The 20794-nt window shown below is 37.2% G+C and overlaps 2 protein-coding genes across 3 annotated transcripts; one reads left to right on the forward strand and one right to left on the reverse strand.

Moving 5' to 3' along the window:
- Nucleotides 1-203: 203 nt before the first annotated feature.
- Nucleotides 204-10320, reverse strand: LOC132142522 (cyclic AMP-responsive element-binding protein 1-like). 2 transcript variants are annotated; one of them, XM_059552454.1, is made up of 8 exons: nucleotides 9861-10320; nucleotides 8655-8753; nucleotides 8325-8471; nucleotides 7553-7653; nucleotides 2064-2203; nucleotides 1780-1962; nucleotides 1445-1583; nucleotides 204-1007 (listed from the first exon to the last, which is right to left on the reverse strand). In XM_059552454.1, the coding sequence occupies exons 2-8, from the start codon at nucleotides 8742-8744 to the stop codon at nucleotides 863-865; spliced, it is 945 nt and encodes a 314-aa protein (XP_059408437.1). In that variant the 5' UTR covers nucleotides 8745-8753; nucleotides 9861-10320; the 3' UTR covers nucleotides 204-862. The 2 variants fall into 2 exon arrangements, with proteins under 2 accessions (XP_059408437.1, XP_059408436.1); XM_059552453.1 differs by having other exon boundaries at nucleotides 10084-10315.
- A 1035-nt stretch (nucleotides 10321-11355) lies between these two features.
- LOC132142523 (charged multivesicular body protein 2b-like) lies at nucleotides 11356-20571 on the forward strand. The gene is made up of 6 exons (XM_059552455.1): nucleotides 11356-11520; nucleotides 11938-12029; nucleotides 16213-16407; nucleotides 17148-17250; nucleotides 17722-17828; nucleotides 19234-20571. Exons 1-6 carry the CDS (start codon nucleotides 11487-11489, stop codon nucleotides 19345-19347), a joined length of 645 nt encoding a protein of 214 aa, XP_059408438.1. The 5' UTR covers nucleotides 11356-11486; the 3' UTR covers nucleotides 19348-20571.
- Nucleotides 20572-20794: the final 223 nt, after the last annotated feature.

A 20794-nucleotide genomic window follows, 5' to 3' on the forward strand; every position in this document is an offset into this window, starting at 1 on the left:
TTACCTGTTAAGTCTGGCATGAATGAAAAATTTCCAATATATTACAATATAAGCACATTTACAAGTAAAAAAAAAAATGATTTTCTGATTATGGGCTATCAAATGCTCACTGAAAATCACATAGTATATTTCATTTACCTATTTACAACACTTTTTCAAATGTCATCATTCCATGTTTCAAAGCGTCCACCTATTTTATTGTCAACAAATGTGACTTGAGTTTTTTTCCTTAAAGCTCTTAATGTGTGTGTGTGTGTGTGTGTTTAAGAACAAAAATAAGAGTATATGTATTAGTAACAGAAGCAGTAAAACAACATGAGAGGGCACAGCTGATTTAATCTCAATCATTAAAGACCCATGCTGCAAAAGTGAGAAACTCCATCCCTCTTTAATCATGCTCGGAGGCAGCGCCAGCTACGACTGGTGCAGTGTGGGAAAGTCTTTCAAAAGAGTGACAGGAGCAAGTCTCAGAAGCAGCACCCTGGGCTGTTTCCATGATAAACCCACACAAACATTCATTCCCTGTCACGGTTGCAACTGAAAGGTGCTCTTTACGGTTCGCATCGCTCCTTAAGTAGGGCAACGTGTTTGATAGCTGAACTGTACCCTGCATTTAATTTTCTTATCTTAGAGAAACTGACTCTCTTTCTTCTGAAGACAAAAAAGGAAATAAAAAAGTTTGCACATACAAACTTACAATGTATTCCTGATAACTGGATTTTTACAGAAGATTATATTTTTTAAAAAAGGAAATCGAAATGAAGAGAGACAGAGATGCTGTGCAGGTGCCTGTGGTTTGTTCAGAGTCTCTGTCTCTTGAGGCACCAGAAAAGATCCGTTCAGCACATATGTGTGAGGGCCGTTATTCAGATTTGTGACAGTAAAGGTCCTTTAGAGCTTTGAGCTCCTCGATGAGCGTTTTGTTCTGATTCTCCAGCACGGCCACTCTGTTTTCCAGACATTTAACATACTCTTTTTTTTTCCTGCGGCACTCCCGTGCTGCCTCTCTGTGGTGGAAACATATTATTACAGTCAGGCGATTACAGAGCTGACACATACTCCACATTTTAAGTTTTTTCGTTTAGTTTTTTTAACTGTGATAAAAATCAAAGAATTCTAGGTTAGGGTTCTAAGAGAGAATACGGTACAGTGGCGCTATATAGTCACAATTACAAGAAAAAATATCTATACAGAAACATGGTGCTAAAAATATTCAGGCATTTTAATCAGACATGTCAATAGCTAAAACAAAACAAGAAGAAAAACTATCTATTTCCCCTCACTCAATATTATTATAGAATAACATTGCTAATAAAACACACAGCAACTTTGCTCGGATTTACACAATTTACCTGGGTCCTTTATAGCCCAATCTTTATAGTCCAAAATGAGCTAGTGCATTAATCATGCAAATATGTTTTTTTTTTTTTTTTATAAATCATACCTGTTCTTCATTAGCCGAACCACCCGCTTGCGTGTGACCTCCTCAGCTCCTCCCTGGCTGGGCAGTGCAGGAGAGGAGGCCATGACCACCCCTGAAGCTGCAGTGCGGATCTGATACGCCTGAACATCTCCTGAGGCCGCTGAAAAACACACAAGCAGCACAGATTTATTTTTTGACAAGGAGACATTTAGATGCCTTGTGTGGCTGTCTGCCAGATATAGATGAAGCCTAGCCAAGATTTAATCAACATGCCAGCACACTTGCTTTATCTTTTATTCAAGTATTTTAGGTACTTGTTTAGAACCGAAATGACATTTATTTTTGTCAAATATCACCTTGTACAACCACTTGATTGCTAGGCACCAGTATCTGCTGGCCGTCGCTGGTCTGTGCATATTGCAGGATGGTGGTGCCGGGCTGAGCGCCTGCCGCGTTTGTCATGGTCAGGGTTTGTAGCCCTTGAACTCCATCGGTTCCATTACTGGCTAACTGGATCGCCCCACCCTGAGTGATAGCAACTGGGGGGAAACAAATGCCATAAGGTTGACTGTATATTTAGCAAATTTAGTATTTCAAAAGTTGCAGTCGTGTATTTGTAGTAGAGAAGCAAACAACTTACTGTACTGTCCACTACTTGTCTGGTAGATAGGTGTTGGCACAGTGACAGTTGTAATGGCTGGTGTGGAATCCTCCTCTGATCTCTCTTCTTCTATCCGTGGGACTGCTGGAGCATCGGATGAAAGGTCGTTCAGGATCTTTCTGTGTTACAAGATGTTAAATCAAGCTTGTGAACATTTCTTAATGTTTGCTAATGAACTATAAGACGGATTTTAGGATTTCTATAAGGAATGTTGATCTGGACATAAATTCTTCTAAATACCTTCTTTTGTGTTAAGCACAAGAAAAAAATTAATACAGGTTTGGGACAGCATGAGAGTGAATAATTATAATGACAGAATTTTAACTTTGGGGTGAAATATCTCTTTAATGAAAAGCTTGTTTAGTTCTATTAGTCTGCTGTGGGGCTGCACAATTAATTAAAATTAAATCGAAATCGTGATTAGACAGAAGCTGCGATTGTCATGCATATCTTTCAATGAAGCACGGTTCTGTGATCAGTAGTAAATCTCCATCCAAAGGCCAGAGGGCGCTCTCGTGCAGAAAACAACACTACAGCTGAATAAACAGATTCAACTGCTTTAATTCAACTTGACTAATGAACACGCGACTATGGCAATATGCGGTTTATATGCGAGTTCTTCTCTTATATTTATTATAATAAACTATATTTATAATGCAATGTCTATATCACTGCTTAGAATACTATGAAATATGTTCCATGCCTTATTCTGTGTAAGAAGTCACATCATCTCACAGAAGGATTTATTTCAAACACTCAGCTGACATTATGAAGTGAGTTTGGAGTAAAAACATGTTATTAAATGTGGTATTTTCATGTGCTCTCAGAAGGAGTAGAATTTACTAACATTTACACAGAGCCCTAGTTCACCGAGAAGATACGCAAACAGTTGTCATTATCGGGAACGATTTCTTCGATTTCATAAGCGTACGATTATATTATCTGCAATTTTTTTTGCATTGTTTGTCAGTGAACTACGGCTCTGTGTAGTAAATGCTGCTCCACCTGAAAGCAGGTGATGGAGATTTACTACTAGTCACAGAACCAGCTTTACTGATATGATGTGCATGATGATTGAATCTTGAATCTTGAATCTAAATAAATGTTTAACTGGTGAGACTTTAAAGCACATACAAATAATGTACTTTTGTGATTGCGATTAAGTGCAGTGTCCCCTGAGTGTAACTCTGCTGCTGAGTTAATATTTGATGAGAATATGCGTCGCGTTGTACAGTATATTGTAGGGCTGCTCGATTATGGCAAAAATCATAATCACAATTATTTTGGTCAATATTGTAATCACGATTATTTAACACGATTATGAGGGGTCCATATGACCAAAAACTTATGATTGATTTTTTTAAAGATAGTGATATCAAATATGGTTTTCCTGTAAATAAGGTTGCTATGACATCTACATTGTAGAAAGCAGCGGAATTTTAAACAAACAAAAGTCCTAAAAATTATTGAAAATAATTAAATTGTCAGTAATAAAAAAAGCAAATGACAAATATACTGGGATAAAAAGATACAAATGAAACAAACTGTGCTTTAATATTCACTATACTATTTAGTGATGCACCGAAATGAAAATTCTGCACCGAAACCGAAAATTTAGGATGCACTTGGCCGAAAACCGAAACTGAAGCCAAAAATGGCTTCTTTTAAAAACGTATATATATATTGCTTGGATTTAATGGATCTGAATTGAAAAATCACAATATAATAATCAAACTTTTATTAACAGTTACATAACAAAACATAAAATATTTTTAACAATAAATATAAATAATAATTATTCTTCAAGTTTTATGTTCCATCAAATAAAATAGTTTTTTAAAAGTTGTGCAAAAAAAAAATCCACAATTTTGGAGCAACTTTGGTGTCCTCTCGTATAGGGCTGTCACTTTTGTGAAAAAAAAAATCCTGTTCGATTTTTGAGACATAGGCAAAGTGTTCATTGAATCGTTAGTAAATTACCTATATTTGGCGTTGATCCGTTTTTCAACGCCAAATATAGGCAAATCCACCGACAACTAAACAGGCATTAGGGCGAACGTAAAGAGGGCGCTTGAGACGCGCACAAGTCAGCAATGTGGACTGCCATAACATTAATGAAAAACATTACTGAAGGCTACATTGATATTATGCACTAATAGGCTGTGTGTGTGTGTGTGTGTGTGTGTGTGTGTGTGTGTGTGTGTGTGTGTGTGTCAGAACCTGCAGTTGCTGTGTGACGCGCGTTCGCTGCGAGCGTATAGTGGCGAGCTGGACGCGCTCCGAGAGAAGGCCGTTAAAATCGATTCCCTATTTTCGTTTTCGAAACTTGTGTTGGTTGGTTCGATCGATTGTGCAGCTTTTGTGACAAGCTTTTTTTGATTGTGACAGCTCTTTGACATGCTTAATCTTTGATAGGCAGACGCGTGATAACAGCTCGACCGTGAGTGAAACCTAAGCGCTTGCGCACGGATGGGAGGGGCGGGTGACATTCATTTTCGGTTTACGTTTTCGGCTGTTTTTTTTATTTCGGCCCGAAACCGATAAGGCCATTTCGGCCGAAAATTTTCGGCGGCCAAAATTTCGGTGCACCCCTAATACTATTTATTATTAATGTCTCATTTGAGTTTTAGTTTGGCTCTAGTTTTGTATTTATTGCAGTTTCTATGAAAAGGTTCATGTAGTGTGTTACTTCTCTACAGTCTCCTAACTGAATAAAAAGGCATAAAAAGCCCATAAAAATTACTTCCATATGAAAATAATTCCATATGACAAGGGTAAGGGTAAGGCAATGTCTATGGTAACTAGATGACTAGACAAATAGATGGTGTTGACGGTGTTACCGGTTTAAAGCTGCAACACCGGTTACATCACTTTCCCACCGTGACACCGTTTCACCGTCGTTTTGATTTTTTTAAGTATTTGTTTTTTCTTAAAATATTTATTTGAATTAAGTAAAAATAATTATTATAAATAATTTTGTTTAAAAGAAAGCATACACTATAATTAAAAACTGAACGCAGCTACAATGCTGCGTGCCAAGAGAGTCACATCACAGATCAGCATCACCGCATCATCTCTTCTCCCTGTGCTGCATCTCATTAAAGATGACACGTTGGCCACATCGGATGAGGATGGACAACTGACAGCCAACCTGAAAACCAGAATCATATCTATTTTAAGGGGGTCGCACCCCAGACAAGAAGCACAGCGCTACGTCTTTAAAATTTGAACACATTGTTCTCTATGAGTGTATGCACACCGGTGGCTACATTCTGCGTTTTTCTGCGGCGCCCAGCTACGACGCGGTTCAAATTCCTGCCACGCCACAGAGCACCATCTGCATAGTTTCATATTAAACTAGCTGGAAATTGAGCACGTGCATATAAAATTTGCGCGTCCGGTGTGTGATACCTCGAGATGTCCTAGACGCGACACAGCGCTTCAGTGTGTGACCGCTTTTAGATGATAAATATGAAGCTCTGCCAGAAGCAAGCCGGCAGCTTATGCGCAAGACATGACTACGACTACGACCCGAATGTTGAAGAGACCAAGAAACGGTCATCCTCAGTAGAAAAGTGTAGTCAACGCATGCCGTGAGAGAAGAGGGAGAACAAAATGCCAATTTTTATGGTGTTTTTATTTAGTAAGTGTAAGTTTTTATTTTATATTTGTTTCTTATTTATATGGTTTTATCTTATTTAAACTTTGTGTAATTTATTTAGGCCTAGCCTGTTTTATTTTCAGTAAAGGGTATTTGGTTCTTATTTGTGTGGGTCCACAGTTTGGCGATTTTCAGTTTTTATTATTTTTTTTTTGCCTATACATGGTGGTATTTTTATTTGATATGTTAATAAAAGGTCTGTATTTAATATCAGTGAGCTTTTTTTTTTTTTCATTCAAGCAATTGACGGCAGATTGCCAATAGACGCTGAATCGAAAGTGAATCTATAACACGAACGCATTTATAAGCTATTTAAAAGTGAGGAAGCGAGGAAAAGGACACCCCCTTCCATCCCCCCACCCTGCGGTGATACTGGTATTACCGGTGTTGTCACACGTCGATTAACCAGTGGGAAATTTTCCTCACAGCGGCAACCCTGACAAGCTGCGCAAATCCAAGTTCATTATCAGCTTGGATTTGCACAGCTTGTCAGTTAACAATGGCTCCATGTAGTTACAGCAGCTCTATGTGAAATCATTTGATTAGATAACTGGCTTTACTGACTAGATGCGCATTAATCATCGGCCGATATATATTGTGTACCCCTAATGGTAACATAGGCCACATTCACATAGCAGCACAATACAGTTGTCATTCCTGTATTTGAGTCCTTAAAAACATGGGTTGGCTTTCGCTTTGGTCTGAACAAAAACATCAAACAGGCATACTGAAAAAGCTAATAGTTTTGATACAAAACTTTGATCCAACTAAATTCAATACTCTTTAATATTTTTTAAGGCCTGCGGACACCCTGATTTACTTTTAACTGATCTTTAAAATGGTCTCAAACCTCTTTTTAGTTGTGAGTGTCTCAGTCCTCATTATATTCATAAAGGTGTTTTAGCAGCCCAAACCATTTGATTAATATAATATAATATAACATTAGCATTATTATATAATAAAATAATAATAATTTTATTATTATGATCCCTAAGACAGTTTAATATTACGTAAAGGGATAGTTCATCCAATAATAAAAATTTTCATCATTTACTCACCCTCAAGGAGTTTCTTTCTTCTGTTGAAAACAAAAGAATATATTAATAATAATAATAATAAAAAAATCCATAGTATTTTTTTTGTCCATATTATGGAAGCCAATGGCTAAAAGCAACTGTTTGGTTAACAAAATTCTTCAAAATATCCTTCTTTTCATTCAACAGAAACAACTTGAGGGTGAGTAATGCTGGTTAAACTTGCAGAGAACGTAATGATAAAGCTTGCTGCATTCACTGTGATTCAAAAAAAAAACAAAAAAAAAAAACGTGACGTGACATACAGCCAACTATGGTGACCCATACTCGGAATTTGTGCTCTGCATTTAACCCATCCAAAGTGCACACACACAGCAGTGAACACACACACACACTGTGAACACACACCCAGAGCAGTGGGCAGCCATTTTATGCTGCGGCACCTGGGGAGCAAGGGCACCTCAGTCGTGGTATTGAAGGTGGAGAGAGCACTGTACATTCACTGTACAGCTCACTGGATAGTGAGCTACTCACATGAATATAGTGCTGCACTTCACTCTGAAAAACAACTTGCAGCTTTTTGTGATTTAATAAGTACACAAAGCCATATTACGATTTCCATTCTAGATCAGCTGACAGATGTTTTGCCAAAGCAATGGTGCAAAACACAACATTCAATTAGTTCTTTTAAAGTCATCAAGTATCTGGTGGCCTGCCAGAGTCAAGGTAATTAACTGGGACACTGCACCGAAACTACAAATCCGTTCAGGTACCTGTATGAGGGCCGTCTAGACAGGATCTCTCTTCTTTTCTGGGAATCCGTCACACTGTCCACTGACTCCTGTGAATCATCACTCTCAGCAATGGTAGAAATCTAATACAAAGACAACAAAGGAACACATAAATATTGATAGCAAATAAGGCATATCAAGTTTAAAAACTATCTGCAAGGTACCTGCATGTAATTTTGAGACTGTAAATACATCTCAAACAGAATTATGTCATGAAATGTTCAAAATTTTTCGGGTCTCTTATATATTAACTGAGCGGCAACCTCCCGCTCTCTCTCGTGAAGCACACAAGGAAGTGACTAAAAATGTAATTCATCGACTGGCCGCTTGAGGCTGGCTGCAAAAGGGAGTCAATCCCATAGACTCCCCATGTTAAAATGCCCAACTTAACATCAGAAAAAAAACATGATTATAGCCTGGTGCAAAAAATGATTTTGGTCTATATAGCTAATTTTGCCATTCATGACAACTGTGAGGGGGTGAATTTTTTAATAACTCATCCATTTAAATTATATTAAGCCTTAAAGTTCTGCGTGGCCACTAGAGTGACAGGTGGATTGCCCTATTGTCACCCGCCGTCGAGCTAGGTGGGCATGGTTTCAACAACCAGCTCCAGCCTTTTTGCCTATATTTGATTACCGCTCTGCACACTTTTGGTTTCAAAAACTCTCTTCGGAAACCTATGGGTGACGTCACGGACACTACGTCCATGTTTTTATACAGTCTATGATATTAACCATCATGTCAGGCTTACTTGTACAGTTTGCACCTGTGGGGATTGGATGACAGAGGGCTGGGCTGCCTGGATGACTCCGTGAACTTGCACCGTTTGCCCATTGGGCAGCTGAACTAAGGTCACTGTGGGTGCAGTGGCTGATGCCTGTGCTGCAGCAATGGAAACCTGCTTCAGGGAGGAACAACAGGGTGAGACACAGAGACTAAACTAAGCTAGAACTGAACTGGATTCAAATATAAAACCAGTCACATGCAGAATCACTTGAGCTGTACTGATTACAATCTGCATTTGTCTTGCTAGCAAATGTGTTTCCAAGAGCCTTGAAAACACTTGATCCAAGAAACTCACCTGCGCCAAGGTGGCAATCTGCTGAGTGTCTGTCTCTGAGACTGCTGTGTTGCCGCCCTGCTGGACATCTGCTCCTGCCTCCATGGTCATTTAGATTGCCTGGAGATGTAATTTAAAATCTTTTACTTCGGCAGGTGTACAGGATACTATAAATATCCTATGAACATATAGAGTAGGTCATCAAAGTCTCTGAAAATCGTGTGACCGCAAAAACACCCTGCCCACAGACTGGGTTTGTCAGAGTTTCATTTTGAGTATTTTGCGTATTCAATTTTGTAGCCTCAAGGATTGTCCTATAAAGTATTTATGTATTGCATCGACATTACACTTTAAGTTGATCGTTTAAAATTATATAAATGATTCGTTCATAATAAATCATGCGATGCAATATCATATCAAATGATTTTTTGACAGTAGAGGTGTTAAACGTCTGCATTCGTATAGTCTAAATGTATTTACATGACAAAAAAAATGACATTGAAAAAAAAAAGTATGTGAAAAATACAGATTATAATGTGAAAAGCAACAGAAGTAGCTGCAGTCGTTAACACATGTATGAGAACATGCTTAATTTATATTAACGAAATTCACTTTGATAGACCTATGACGGTTTTGGAATGAGTATTTATGTTAAAACTGACAGATTAAGCATCGTGCTCAACAAACCATGTTGACTCCATTTGCCGCCTTTTTTTACTTCCGTATACAGCTGTCACTCAGATTTGAGCTTTGTTTTTTTTAAGGAGTTATGAATGTTGTTATAGAAAACACAAGCAGGGTGCCATTAAAATTGCTTCATTTTGTGAAGTGCCTATTTATGGCTTTTTAAGGTAAAGCAGAACAATAAATACAAGTGCTTGCATTTCCAGGCGCGTGTCGACCATAGACTGTATGGTGTCGACATGTAAAATAGTGTTCCAGATTGAATGGAGCAAGCATGCAACACAAAATCAGTGTTTTATGGTGTCATTTGAGGAAATAATACTCAAGCACAATACATTTTCTCTATTATTTTATTACCAGATAAAAAAATCACGAATGATTACAGAGGATAATTGTTTTAAGTGGTACAGAAGAATTTCGCATGGGAGATTCGACTGCTCCATAAAGCAATGCTAGAGCCAAGATGAAAAAAAAAAATAATTTCATGTGTTGTATCTCCATCAAAGGGTGCAAAGGACTCTCGCATTCATGACACTAACTTACACATATCTTATCCTTTCCTTAAACACATGTACTTTGTAGAACTGTCGCGCTTTCCTCCTTCGACTGCCTGACTGACTCATTGTCTCCAAGCAAGTCTGAGCTGTTGAGAAACATGCCCACCGCCGCCATGATCTCTTTGTTACAGACGCATCGAGCAATGCGACATGTTCACTAAAGCGCCAAGTGCATAATCTCTTTCCCTCACGAATGCGTCTCTTCTTACCCGACACAGACTCGCCTCGTCACTCCCAGGCCTCCGGAGCTCCACTTTTATTTAGTCCGACACGTAAGAGACCGCGTCAGGCTACACCTCCGTCGCGTCACCGAGGACAACAACACAGAGAGAACGAGGGGGACGAAATACAGCTCTAGCTCACGATCGACAGGATCCGATGTGTAGGCGGAACATGCCGAACTGTGTGCGAAGATCTACGAACAGCTGACGAGCTGAACCGGAATCACTCGAGCGCTCGCTCAAAGTCTTCTTCTTTTTTTTCTTTTTTTTTTTTTTGCATTTTATTTTTTCTCTTTCGAAAACAAACATACATAGATACTTAACATCAAACAGAACATAAACAAAAAAGGGAGATACATATAACAAATACATATCATGGACGGTAAAAAATTAAATTTTACAAATATTTTTTTTTATATATGAAGGATGTTTTTATACATTTCTTGTTCCTAGTGATTGAAATCAATGAGTCTTAAAATATTTTAAGTTCTTTACAGAAAAACTTAAAGGAGTTAGTAATGGACATTTTTTTTTTTTTTTTTTTTTGCTCTGTGTACATGGGACTTCCCAAGAAGAATTATCACCTTCAAAGTGTGATCAACTACATCTGATCCATTATTACAATTCAAAAAAGGATAGTAGATTCATCTATTTTAATTATTTTATCAAATATATCAAAAACCATCATGGAGTCGGTCAACGTCTACCCACCCGAACATGCGTCAAATCTCTGTGCTGTGATTGGCTGCCTTTTATCGTAATAAATATGAATGAGTCTGTTCAAATGCACTAGACTTATTATTAATTCAAATAATTATTTATTTAATCAAATTCACTTAGTTTTACTCTATTTGTTTTAATCATATTTATTATTTGTTTTAATATAACTGAGCAATTGTTATTATGTTCACGTCATTCATTTATTTATTTTAATCAATATTTTCGTTATTTATTTTACTCGATTTAGTAAGTTATTTTTATCCTATTTGTTATTACCTTTTATTTTTACATTTTTATTTATTTATTTATTTGTTTATTTATTCTTAACATTTGCACGGACCTCCAGTCCTCCCTTTCTTTTACTTGTGTCCCCTGTTCCGTGTTTTCTCTGTTTTGCGCATAGACTGTATAAAAACAGGTTTTGCGGTAGCTTGGGGTGGTGCTTGTCAACATGAAGTTACGATTGGACAACTTGAGTGAAACGTCACGGCAATGTTCACCAATCAAAATTAAATAATCTTTGCAGAACCGCACAAGTATTCCGCCTACCTGCCAGGAAGCAGGAAATAGTAATGGTGTTACTGTTTTGATAGGCGATTCTCACTTGATTTTAGTCGTTGTGTGTTATTTATTTTCTGTTACTTTCGTGGTCGACGGAGTTTGATGCAGTTATGGCATCGTTATTCAAGAAAAAGACCGTAGATGGTAAGTTTCTTGTTGCTGCTCTGAGGGCTTGTTTGTTTGTTTGTTAAAACCGCCCAGCAACACTCTCACGTCAATCATTGACCGCTTTCGGTAATACTCTTAATTTGTTTCATACATTAAATCTAATTTGGACTCTTCCTCTGTGCTATCTAAAACAGAAGCGACTTTTTATTCTGAAACTGTGTTTGGGACAGCTGCCACCGAAAACATTTGGAGTTTAAGAGTCTAAGAGTCAAATATTGTCTATAATAAGTCTAATAGTTTATAAAATCACTGGGCCACTACTGTAACAATAAGTGGTCTAAAGTGACTTGCTATTTAAGTAGAACCCATACATTAATTTGTTGTCTGACTCCGATATTTCAGCATTTATAATTTACATGGTGATCGATAACTATATCTCCTCTCATAATCCAGATGTTATTAAAGAACAGAACAAAGAACTGCGGGGAACGCAGAGACAGATTACAAGAGACCGGACAGCACTCGAAAAACAGGAAAAACAGCTGGTGAGATTCCCCACCCATCAGTGTCTCGTGAATATGATGCCAAATGTTCCCCTTTTTCAGCACTGGTGTGTGAGATCACAAGGTTATGTCATTAATGTCAGTGGATTATGACTAATAGGTCACGATTTTGTCTGGAGTTGAGATGAGGCCTATTTATTTCTTTGTGAAGTTGTATTTTTCATAAGTTGTTGGCGGAAACTGATACTTTTCTTATAGCTGCCAACCTCCATAACATTCATGCACTCATACCCGTGTAAACATAGCTATGATCAAACACTGTAAAGAATATCCTGTTAAATTTACATGTCAACCGGCAGCTGTGGTTGCCAGTCATGATGTTTCAGGTATTATGGAATGACATTGGTCACTCTGTCTGTATTTTATCACTTGCAACCATATATTTCATTAAGTGATTTAATTTGGGGTGGTGTTGGCGCAGTGGATAAGACACATGCCCCTGGTCTGAGAGACTCGGGTTCGAATCCACTGTGTGACACCAATGTGTCCCTGAGCTAGACACTTAACCCCTAGTTGCTCCAGAGGCCTTCGACCTCTGACATATATAGCAATTGTAAGTCGCTTTGGATAAAAGTGTCACCTAAATGAATAAATGTAAATGTAAGGCCCTATGATGACTGAAGTTCATTGTAAGTGGCCATATCCTTAACGCATAGCCGATACTTGTATATAAACACTAAAACAATGCAATAAATGCGAACTTATTAACAAAATGTATTTGTTATACATGAATAAATAAATTTGCAAACATAAATAGTAAATATAACTAAATGATTAAATAACAAAATGTAACAAAAATCACCCTGAAGCGCAATGCTAATGATAAATATATGAATAAAAAACGTTTTGTATAAAATAATATAAATCAGTTATTAGTAAATAAATCTGACAGTATTTTACAGTAAAATTAAATATGTGATGTTAAACCATTTGCAGATTTCTCTGTATAACATAACGTACGCTTAAAGGTGTTGTATGCAAGTTTTTGACTCTACTAAACATAAAAATATGTTTGCAAATATTAAAGAAACATGCTAAGTTATCATACTTGTTTATTCTCCTTTGAAAATGTGTGTTCCAGAATGTCAATCTCTGTTTGGTTTGTGAAACCTGCCCACTACCAGTTTCCCTAAATGTATTTTGGCATCCCGGATTGCCAGTTGGGGGAAAACACAGCGTATTACATTTCATTCATCGTCAAGTGCACTCGTTCTTGTTGGTGTCATCAATTTGGCAATCAAGTCTAAGGAGGAGGGGCCGGGTGAAAAAAAAAAAAACCTAGGGATGCACCGATCCGATATTTATATCGGTTATTGGCCACGATACTTCCATTTTTTTGTCGGAGGGTTACATTTTGTCATTAATCACTTATGCCCATGTTGTTCCAAACCCGTAAAAGCTTTGTTCCTCTTTGGAACACAATTTAAGATATTTTGGAAGAAAACCGGGAGGCTTGTGAGTATCCCATTAGCTGCCTTTCCACTGTCGGGCCATTGCGAGCCAGTGCTTTAAACGGGCCGGGTGGGGCTAATAGCGCAGCGTTTCCACTGTCGGGCCAGAAGCTCCGCAGCGCTTCACTAAATCACGCCCTTTACACGCCTCTCAGGAACATTGTCACGTAACCCCATCATTTCACCAACAAAGAGAAGTTATCAGAAAACTAATGAGAAATAAGTCTCCGGAACTAGTGCTATCACAAAACGAACACGATAAAAGCAGCCATTTGTTTGCATGCTTTGTTATTTATTTATTTATTTTTTTAAGTAAAAAGCATCAGTGTTTTACTATAACATGTGATACATTGATCATAATGAATACATTTATCAGGATTTAAAATTTGTCACACAGAAATAAAGCATTATGAACATAGCCTGCTTATTCAGTCGAGTCGGTTTCTGTTTATTTGTAGTCACAATAGCCTACATAGCCAACATGCTGCTGTTAGCTTTAGGAAATGATCCCCGGCACTGATGCTCTCCAGACGCAGAGAAACTCCGCCTTTGTTCAGAACCACTTTTCTAGCCCCAGCTGGCCCGCTTTTGCCCAAGGTTTGCGTTGGGCCAAAAATCCCTGGCCGTTGGGCCCGAGGAAGCCCCGACGAGGCAAGAACAAGCCCCGGAGGTGACAGTGGAAACGCGACTGGCCCTGGCACACACTAGCACTCCCGCTTTTGGACCGACAGTGGAAACGCGGCTATTGACTGCCAAGTAAATTTCACTGTCAGGGTCCAGAAAAGTATGAAAGACATCGTCAGAATAGTCCATCCGCCATCAGTGGTTCAACTTTTCTCTGCTGCGGCTGTCAGTCATTCATTCAGCCTTTAAACCCTGGTCACATTCGGTTACGACAGTCAGCTCGGAAATATTTGATTTGTAAATAAATGTCTATGATTTTGCAAAAAGGACTTTATCTTCTTGCCGGAGTTTAATGTTGTTTTTTTACTTGCTACCGGGTTTCTGTGAGAACAAGACACGGGTGTAGAAAAGAATATAAATTGTTTTAAACGCTCACAGTAACTGAAATTTAAAACCGTTAAAAGAAAGGTTTAATAATATCTGTTGCACAGATATAAAACACTACGCATTAATTTTTCTTTGTTTTGCTGTTTTTAATGCAAAGTGCAGCGTGCTGTGACTCTGTGTTGCCTTAAGTGCATCATTCTGCACACCGGATGCGCATATTGTAAGCGATTCATGCACACTGTATTTGTTTTGTCCTATCAAATCTATCATATGTTGTTGCCTATTAAAAAATATGCTATACTTTTAAAAGAAATGTATTTAAATTTATTAGTATATAATTATATGTAAATACATTTATGAATGTTTTTCATACAAATAGCAATGTGTAATACAGCGGTTCTCAATTCCAGTACTCGCGACCCCCTGTTCTGCACATTTTGCACGTCTCTCTTTGTTCACACACTTGATTCAGATAATCAGCTCGTTAGAAGTGAGCTCCGTGCATGAACTGTGTTCCGACTGACATGGTCCCTACACAGTGTTCATTGCTCCCTACTCCCTGAGCAGGGGAAATCTGTTGATGTTTACTTCACTTCGGAACATTCATTCATGGATTTGCGCTGCGCAACGTCTTCACACACGGACAAGACATCATATACCTCTGTAAATAAATACAATTTAAATTCACGTCTCGCACACTTCAATGCCCTTTGAATGGAACATATACGTTCGCTTCGAACTGGAATCATGGCAGAACATTCTGTGGTGTCCTCTTCGCAGGGCACCATAGTTCGAATAGAATGTCTGAAGCGATAAGAGAAACATTTTACCATATTTAGTGCAACACTTTTATTTATTTCCCACTAAATATTGTTTATTAACTAAATGTTCTAACATTTAGTAACATTCTAACATTTTTGTGCACTGATTTTTCTAGAATAACTTTTGCTGCCGAATTATCACACTAACCTAATTTATTATATATTTTGTCATAGATTATGAATAAACGTATATTTTTACATATTTAATGTTTGTTTTTCTTTATAATGAAGTAGTCTGTATTTAGTAGATTGTGAAAGAATGATATATAAAATATATATAAATTCTACATTTCTATATATATATATATATATATATATATATATATATATATATATATATATATATATATAAACAAACTTCACTGGTATAGGTATCGCCCAATACTGAACCTTAGGTATCAGAATCAGTATCGGAGATGAAAATGGCGGATTGGAGTATCCCTTAAAAAAAAATCTCTCCAAAATTTTTCATTTGGACTGCAATACATATTTCAACCACTCTGTGTCAATTCTACACACAGCACCTTTAAGTAATCAACAGGGTTTTACTATAGCATTTTTTAAGTTTTATTTTTTGGCATTTTTTTTTTTCTTTCTTTGGCTTCTTGCACAAATGTACAAAAAAATTACATCGAATTACTTAAATTCACATCAAAATCATGTCACATAATGTATTTCACATGCACATTTTATTTTATTATGTTCTGTTCTCATCTGCGAAGCATTTTACCTATGAAAAGTATTATACAAATGAAATCACCTCATTCCTGTTCTTCTTCTACTACTCTCACTAGGCCTAATTCTGAATAACTGTGTGATGCAATTCTAATGCCAGTGGGTCCATCCCTAACTGTTTCCTACTGTTTGCTTTCTTTATCACAGGAGATGGAAATCAAAAAAATGGCAAAGACAGGAAACCGAGAGGCCTGTAAAGTTTTAGCCAAGCAGCTTGTTCAAGTGAGGAAACAGAAAACGCGTACATATGCCGTCAGCTCTAAGGTCACCTCCATGTCCACACAAACCAAGCTAATGAACTCCCAGATGAAGATGGCTGGTGCCATGGCCACAACCACCAAAGTAAGAGCCTTTCTTTCTTTTCGACCTAATTTTTCTAAAGGTCTGTCCTAAACCTCATGAATTTTAGTTCAGTTTATTTTAGGCAATCCTGACAGTGATTTAAAACTAAACTCTAAAGTTAGGTTGAACTTAAGTTAAGTTGTCCAACTGCTGTGATTTCACATTTAAGTAAATAGGGCTCTTTATTTTGTAGTATTAGCATTTTAGGAGGATTAGCATTTTCGAGCCATGATTTCTCTCTGGAATTTCTATTGGGTATTTTGAGTTATTTATGAGTAAAATGAGGTCTGTGGTAAACATTACCGGAATCAACTTATTTTTTTCTTTGTAACATTCTCTTTAATGTAAAAGGGTCTTAAAGTAATCTTAACCTTATTTTACTCATAAATGCAAAACTTTTTTTCAAAAAGTGCATTATAGATTTCCCATGGGAAGTCACGGCTCAAAATGCTAATTTGTTTCTAGCCGGGGCAGTAAATTGATGTAGTGCACAACTTAACAGCTCTATTAATTATATATGTTACGAGCTGTGTGGTTTTGGTTTCATTAGTATTTGTACTGATTTGAGCACATATGTTGGTCTATAAATGCATATTTGGCACGGTGTACTTGCTAGCACTTCAATACACAACCATTATTCTTTGCATAAGTAGTCATAAGTGCAATTTTTTTTTTAATGGACGTGAATCAAACAGTGACTCATTTGTTTGTGTCTCTGCCTCTTGCAAAACAACGAATAGACAATGCAAGCTGTCAACAAAAAGATGGATCCACAGAAGACAATGCAGACCCTGCAGAACTTCCAGAAAGAGACCGCAAAGATGGACATGACGGAAGAGATGAGTAAGATTTACTTATTGTTTCTTCGTGGGTGTTTTTGTTAGTGGATTTTATATATATATATATATTATATATCTCAGAGTGACTCCCGTGATGAATAACCTGCTGTTTCCAAAAGAAATGAGGGGAGAAACAAAAAAAATTACAATTAAATGCACACTAATATCATTATTCCAAAATAATTTGGACACACTACCATTTGAAAGTTTAGGGTCATTTTAAATAAAATAAAATATATTAATACTTTTATTGAGGAATGATTAATTATAACATGTAAAACAGTAAATGTTCTGAAGTTTGTTTTAAGATATTTCCAGGTCCACCTTTCTTACGTTGTGTTCTGCAGCTGTAGCCATCTTGAGTTAGATGTGCATAGTGTTTTGTAATTTCCCATTGTTTTGAAACAAAACCCAGCATATTTTGATCGTTATGGATGTTTTTAGACCTGTTTCCTGTGTATTTGTCTGTTTCCAGTCAATGACACACTGGATGAGATCTTTGAGGATTCTGGGGATGAGGAAGAATCTCAGGACATTGTGAATCAGGTGTTGGATGAAATTGGGATTGAGATCTCAGGAAAGGTGAGATCCCTTCGATTAAATTGTGTTGAGGCGCCTGATTCAATAAACAGACTTATTACTGTGGTGCATTAGTGTTGAAATCCATTTGTGTCCATTAAGTCTGCACAGTATATTGAATAAAAAAAGCAATATGCATTGCAATGTGATTTCAGTGCATTATTCCATAGATTTTAATGCAAGGAAAACATGCGTTTATGTATCATATGGACAACTAAACAGCAGTAATGCCAGTGCAAAGCAGAGAAACTACAACTGAACTTGTTTTTACATTCAAACAAGGACAAAAAAAGTATTTTGGCTTTAAATGTGATGAGAATGCCTAATCAGAAGTGGTTACAAAACCGGTAAACCACATTGGCTATTCAGAGAAATAGGCCAAACCTCTTCAATTGGTCTGAGCACGAAATCTTTATAAAAAACAAACAAAAACAATTCTGCAAGCATAGTTGGATATAACCCTCCTCCTAAATAGCACCAAAGCAGCAATCCAGTTGCTTAAGTTTTTATTTTCTTATTAAGCTTACACTTTGTTCAGAAGGACTGCTTTTTCAGATTGATGTGTAACTGTTTAAAGCGGCAATATGAGAAAAGATCATGTTGATTTAGCATTTGATTTACACTAATCCTGGATAATGCATTTTTTTAAAATTTCACTTCAGTACAAGATGTTTTCTTTAACTGGAAAGAACCAGAGATATCAGTCTAAAAAAAAAAACATTCATGTATCGGCATCAAATTATCCAACAAGCTTTTTATTTATATCGTGCAGCCGTTCATGTAACTATGATATCCATATCCAGCAGTGTCAGATCAATGTACCACATCAACAGTGGATTTCAATACATAATATTAGCATACAAGTGTTGTTCATGTAAATGTTCGTCAAGTTTTTCATGTGAACTTAACCTGGTGTGTATGTGCATGAATGTGTTCTTGCCTCTTAATTTGCATAAAACCTGCCCCTATCTCCATATAAAGGTGTTCTGCATGACGTCATCTGTACAGCTATTCATCACTCTTTGAAAATGTGTCCTTGTGTTCTGCACTCTCACCTGAGAGCACACACAGCTAAATCTTTATATAAAACACATTTTCTCATCCGGACAGCATGGACATTTTTTTTTAGTTCTGAATGGGCTAAATACCGAAAGTTAACACTTCAGTATTGACTTGGAACGAAGTACCAAGACAACATTAAATAAGTGTGAACTTATTGATTAATCTTAACTTCTGTATGAAAACATTTTCATGTGTTTTTTTTTTTGTTTGTTTTTTATTTTTAGAAAATGAGATCCATAGTGAATTAATTTTCCCATGAAGTGTCATGACTTGAGTCTTGGATTGTGGAAGCACTATCCATCATGTTGTATTTTGATCCATAATGGATTTTTCGTTCCCCCTGCAGATGGTTCAAGCCCCTTCAGCTGGCCGAAAGCAACCAAGCGCCGCTACATCCAAAGCAGATGGGATCTCAGATGAGGAGATTGAGAGACAGCTCAAAGCTCTAGGAGTGGACTAGTGATCATGCACACATGCACCCAAACTCCTGATTATTGCCTGACAACAGGAGGCGACATTAGCACACAATCCAGATTCACAAACACACATTAGAAGACATTCATAACAAATACAAATGCATAGGCAGATGCTGATAAATCGACCGTCCAAAAGCTTACATTCACAGTCACGGACTTGCCTACTCTGGGATAACATGCCACACATTGCAAATAGAATTTTTTTTTTTTTTTTTTGGGTGTGTGCTATTTTTGACAACAAGAGATGACTATCGAGGTTGATTAGGACCCTTTCAGGTGAGTCTCAGATTCATCTGGCTTCAGAACGGCGAAAATAAAGAAAAAGTTTGAATACATGTGTAGTAAATGAATGCACACAATGCCTTCGAAACTAAGGCAGATGTGTTCCCTTGAAATCTACAACTTCAGTCTCTTTGAATGATAACTCAGAAATTCACAATGGTGTAAACAAGTTTGACAGGAGAACTCTACCTCTGTAAACAGAAGAAGTAACAGGGCTGCGTCTTTAGCCTTGCCGTGTTTCTTCTAGTCCTCGGGATACCGTGCTGTTCTCCCAGGGCATGACTAAACACTTGTGTGAGTCACATCTTTAGTTTCCTGTTCCTCACTCTGTTGATCGAGTTTGTCTTCTAGGTTCATATTGGATATTTCGAATGCACATATTTTATTCAGCTGCTTTTCAGGGGAGACGCCAAATCATAAGAAGCATGTTCCGGTTGAACACATTATTCACCCTCCTGTGATGTCTGAAGATGGAGGAAATCCTTGATTTGTCCTGTGCCTGGGGTCTCGGGGTGACCGTGTGTGTGGTTTCTCTTGAGAGAAATATAGGTGCATTGATCAAGTCAGTTATTCTGTCTTCAGAGATGCTCAGAAGGTTCCTGTTCTCGTCGGTTTTTCAAAGTCAGGGTGTGACCAACAAAAGGGTTGTTACATTGTGTGGCATGTGAAGGCGGCATACTGAGCTTGATCTTTGGAATTATCCGCAGAAATGGTATTTAGGCTAAGACCTTGGATATGCACTGCATCATATTATAAGGATGTAAATAATATAGGCATGGATGATCATTTATTGTTTAATCCACAGTAAGAGTTTTTGGAATATGGGTGATGATTTTCCTTTTTTTAGAAATTGTTCACTGACAGGTTTTGTTCAAATATAAGGGGATTATATACCCCATTAACCATAAATAAAATTTATAATGATATCTGAATTTTTTTTTTTATAAGTGGGAAATTGTTTAAATATCCATTTACCACTAGAGGGCAGAGCCAAAACTTGAGAAAATATTTGAAAACTGCACTTCTGTTCAAAAGTTTAGAATCATTTGAGGTTAGATTTATTTTTCCTTTTTTTTTTTTTTATTCCGCAAGCATGCATCAAATTGAACAAAATCTCATAAAAAATAATTATAATATTACAAAAATATA

The sequence above is a fragment of the Carassius carassius genome, chromosome 6 (assembly GCF_963082965.1).
Source record: "Carassius carassius chromosome 6, fCarCar2.1, whole genome shotgun sequence".
Taxonomy (NCBI): Eukaryota; Metazoa; Chordata; class Actinopteri; order Cypriniformes; family Cyprinidae; genus Carassius; species Carassius carassius.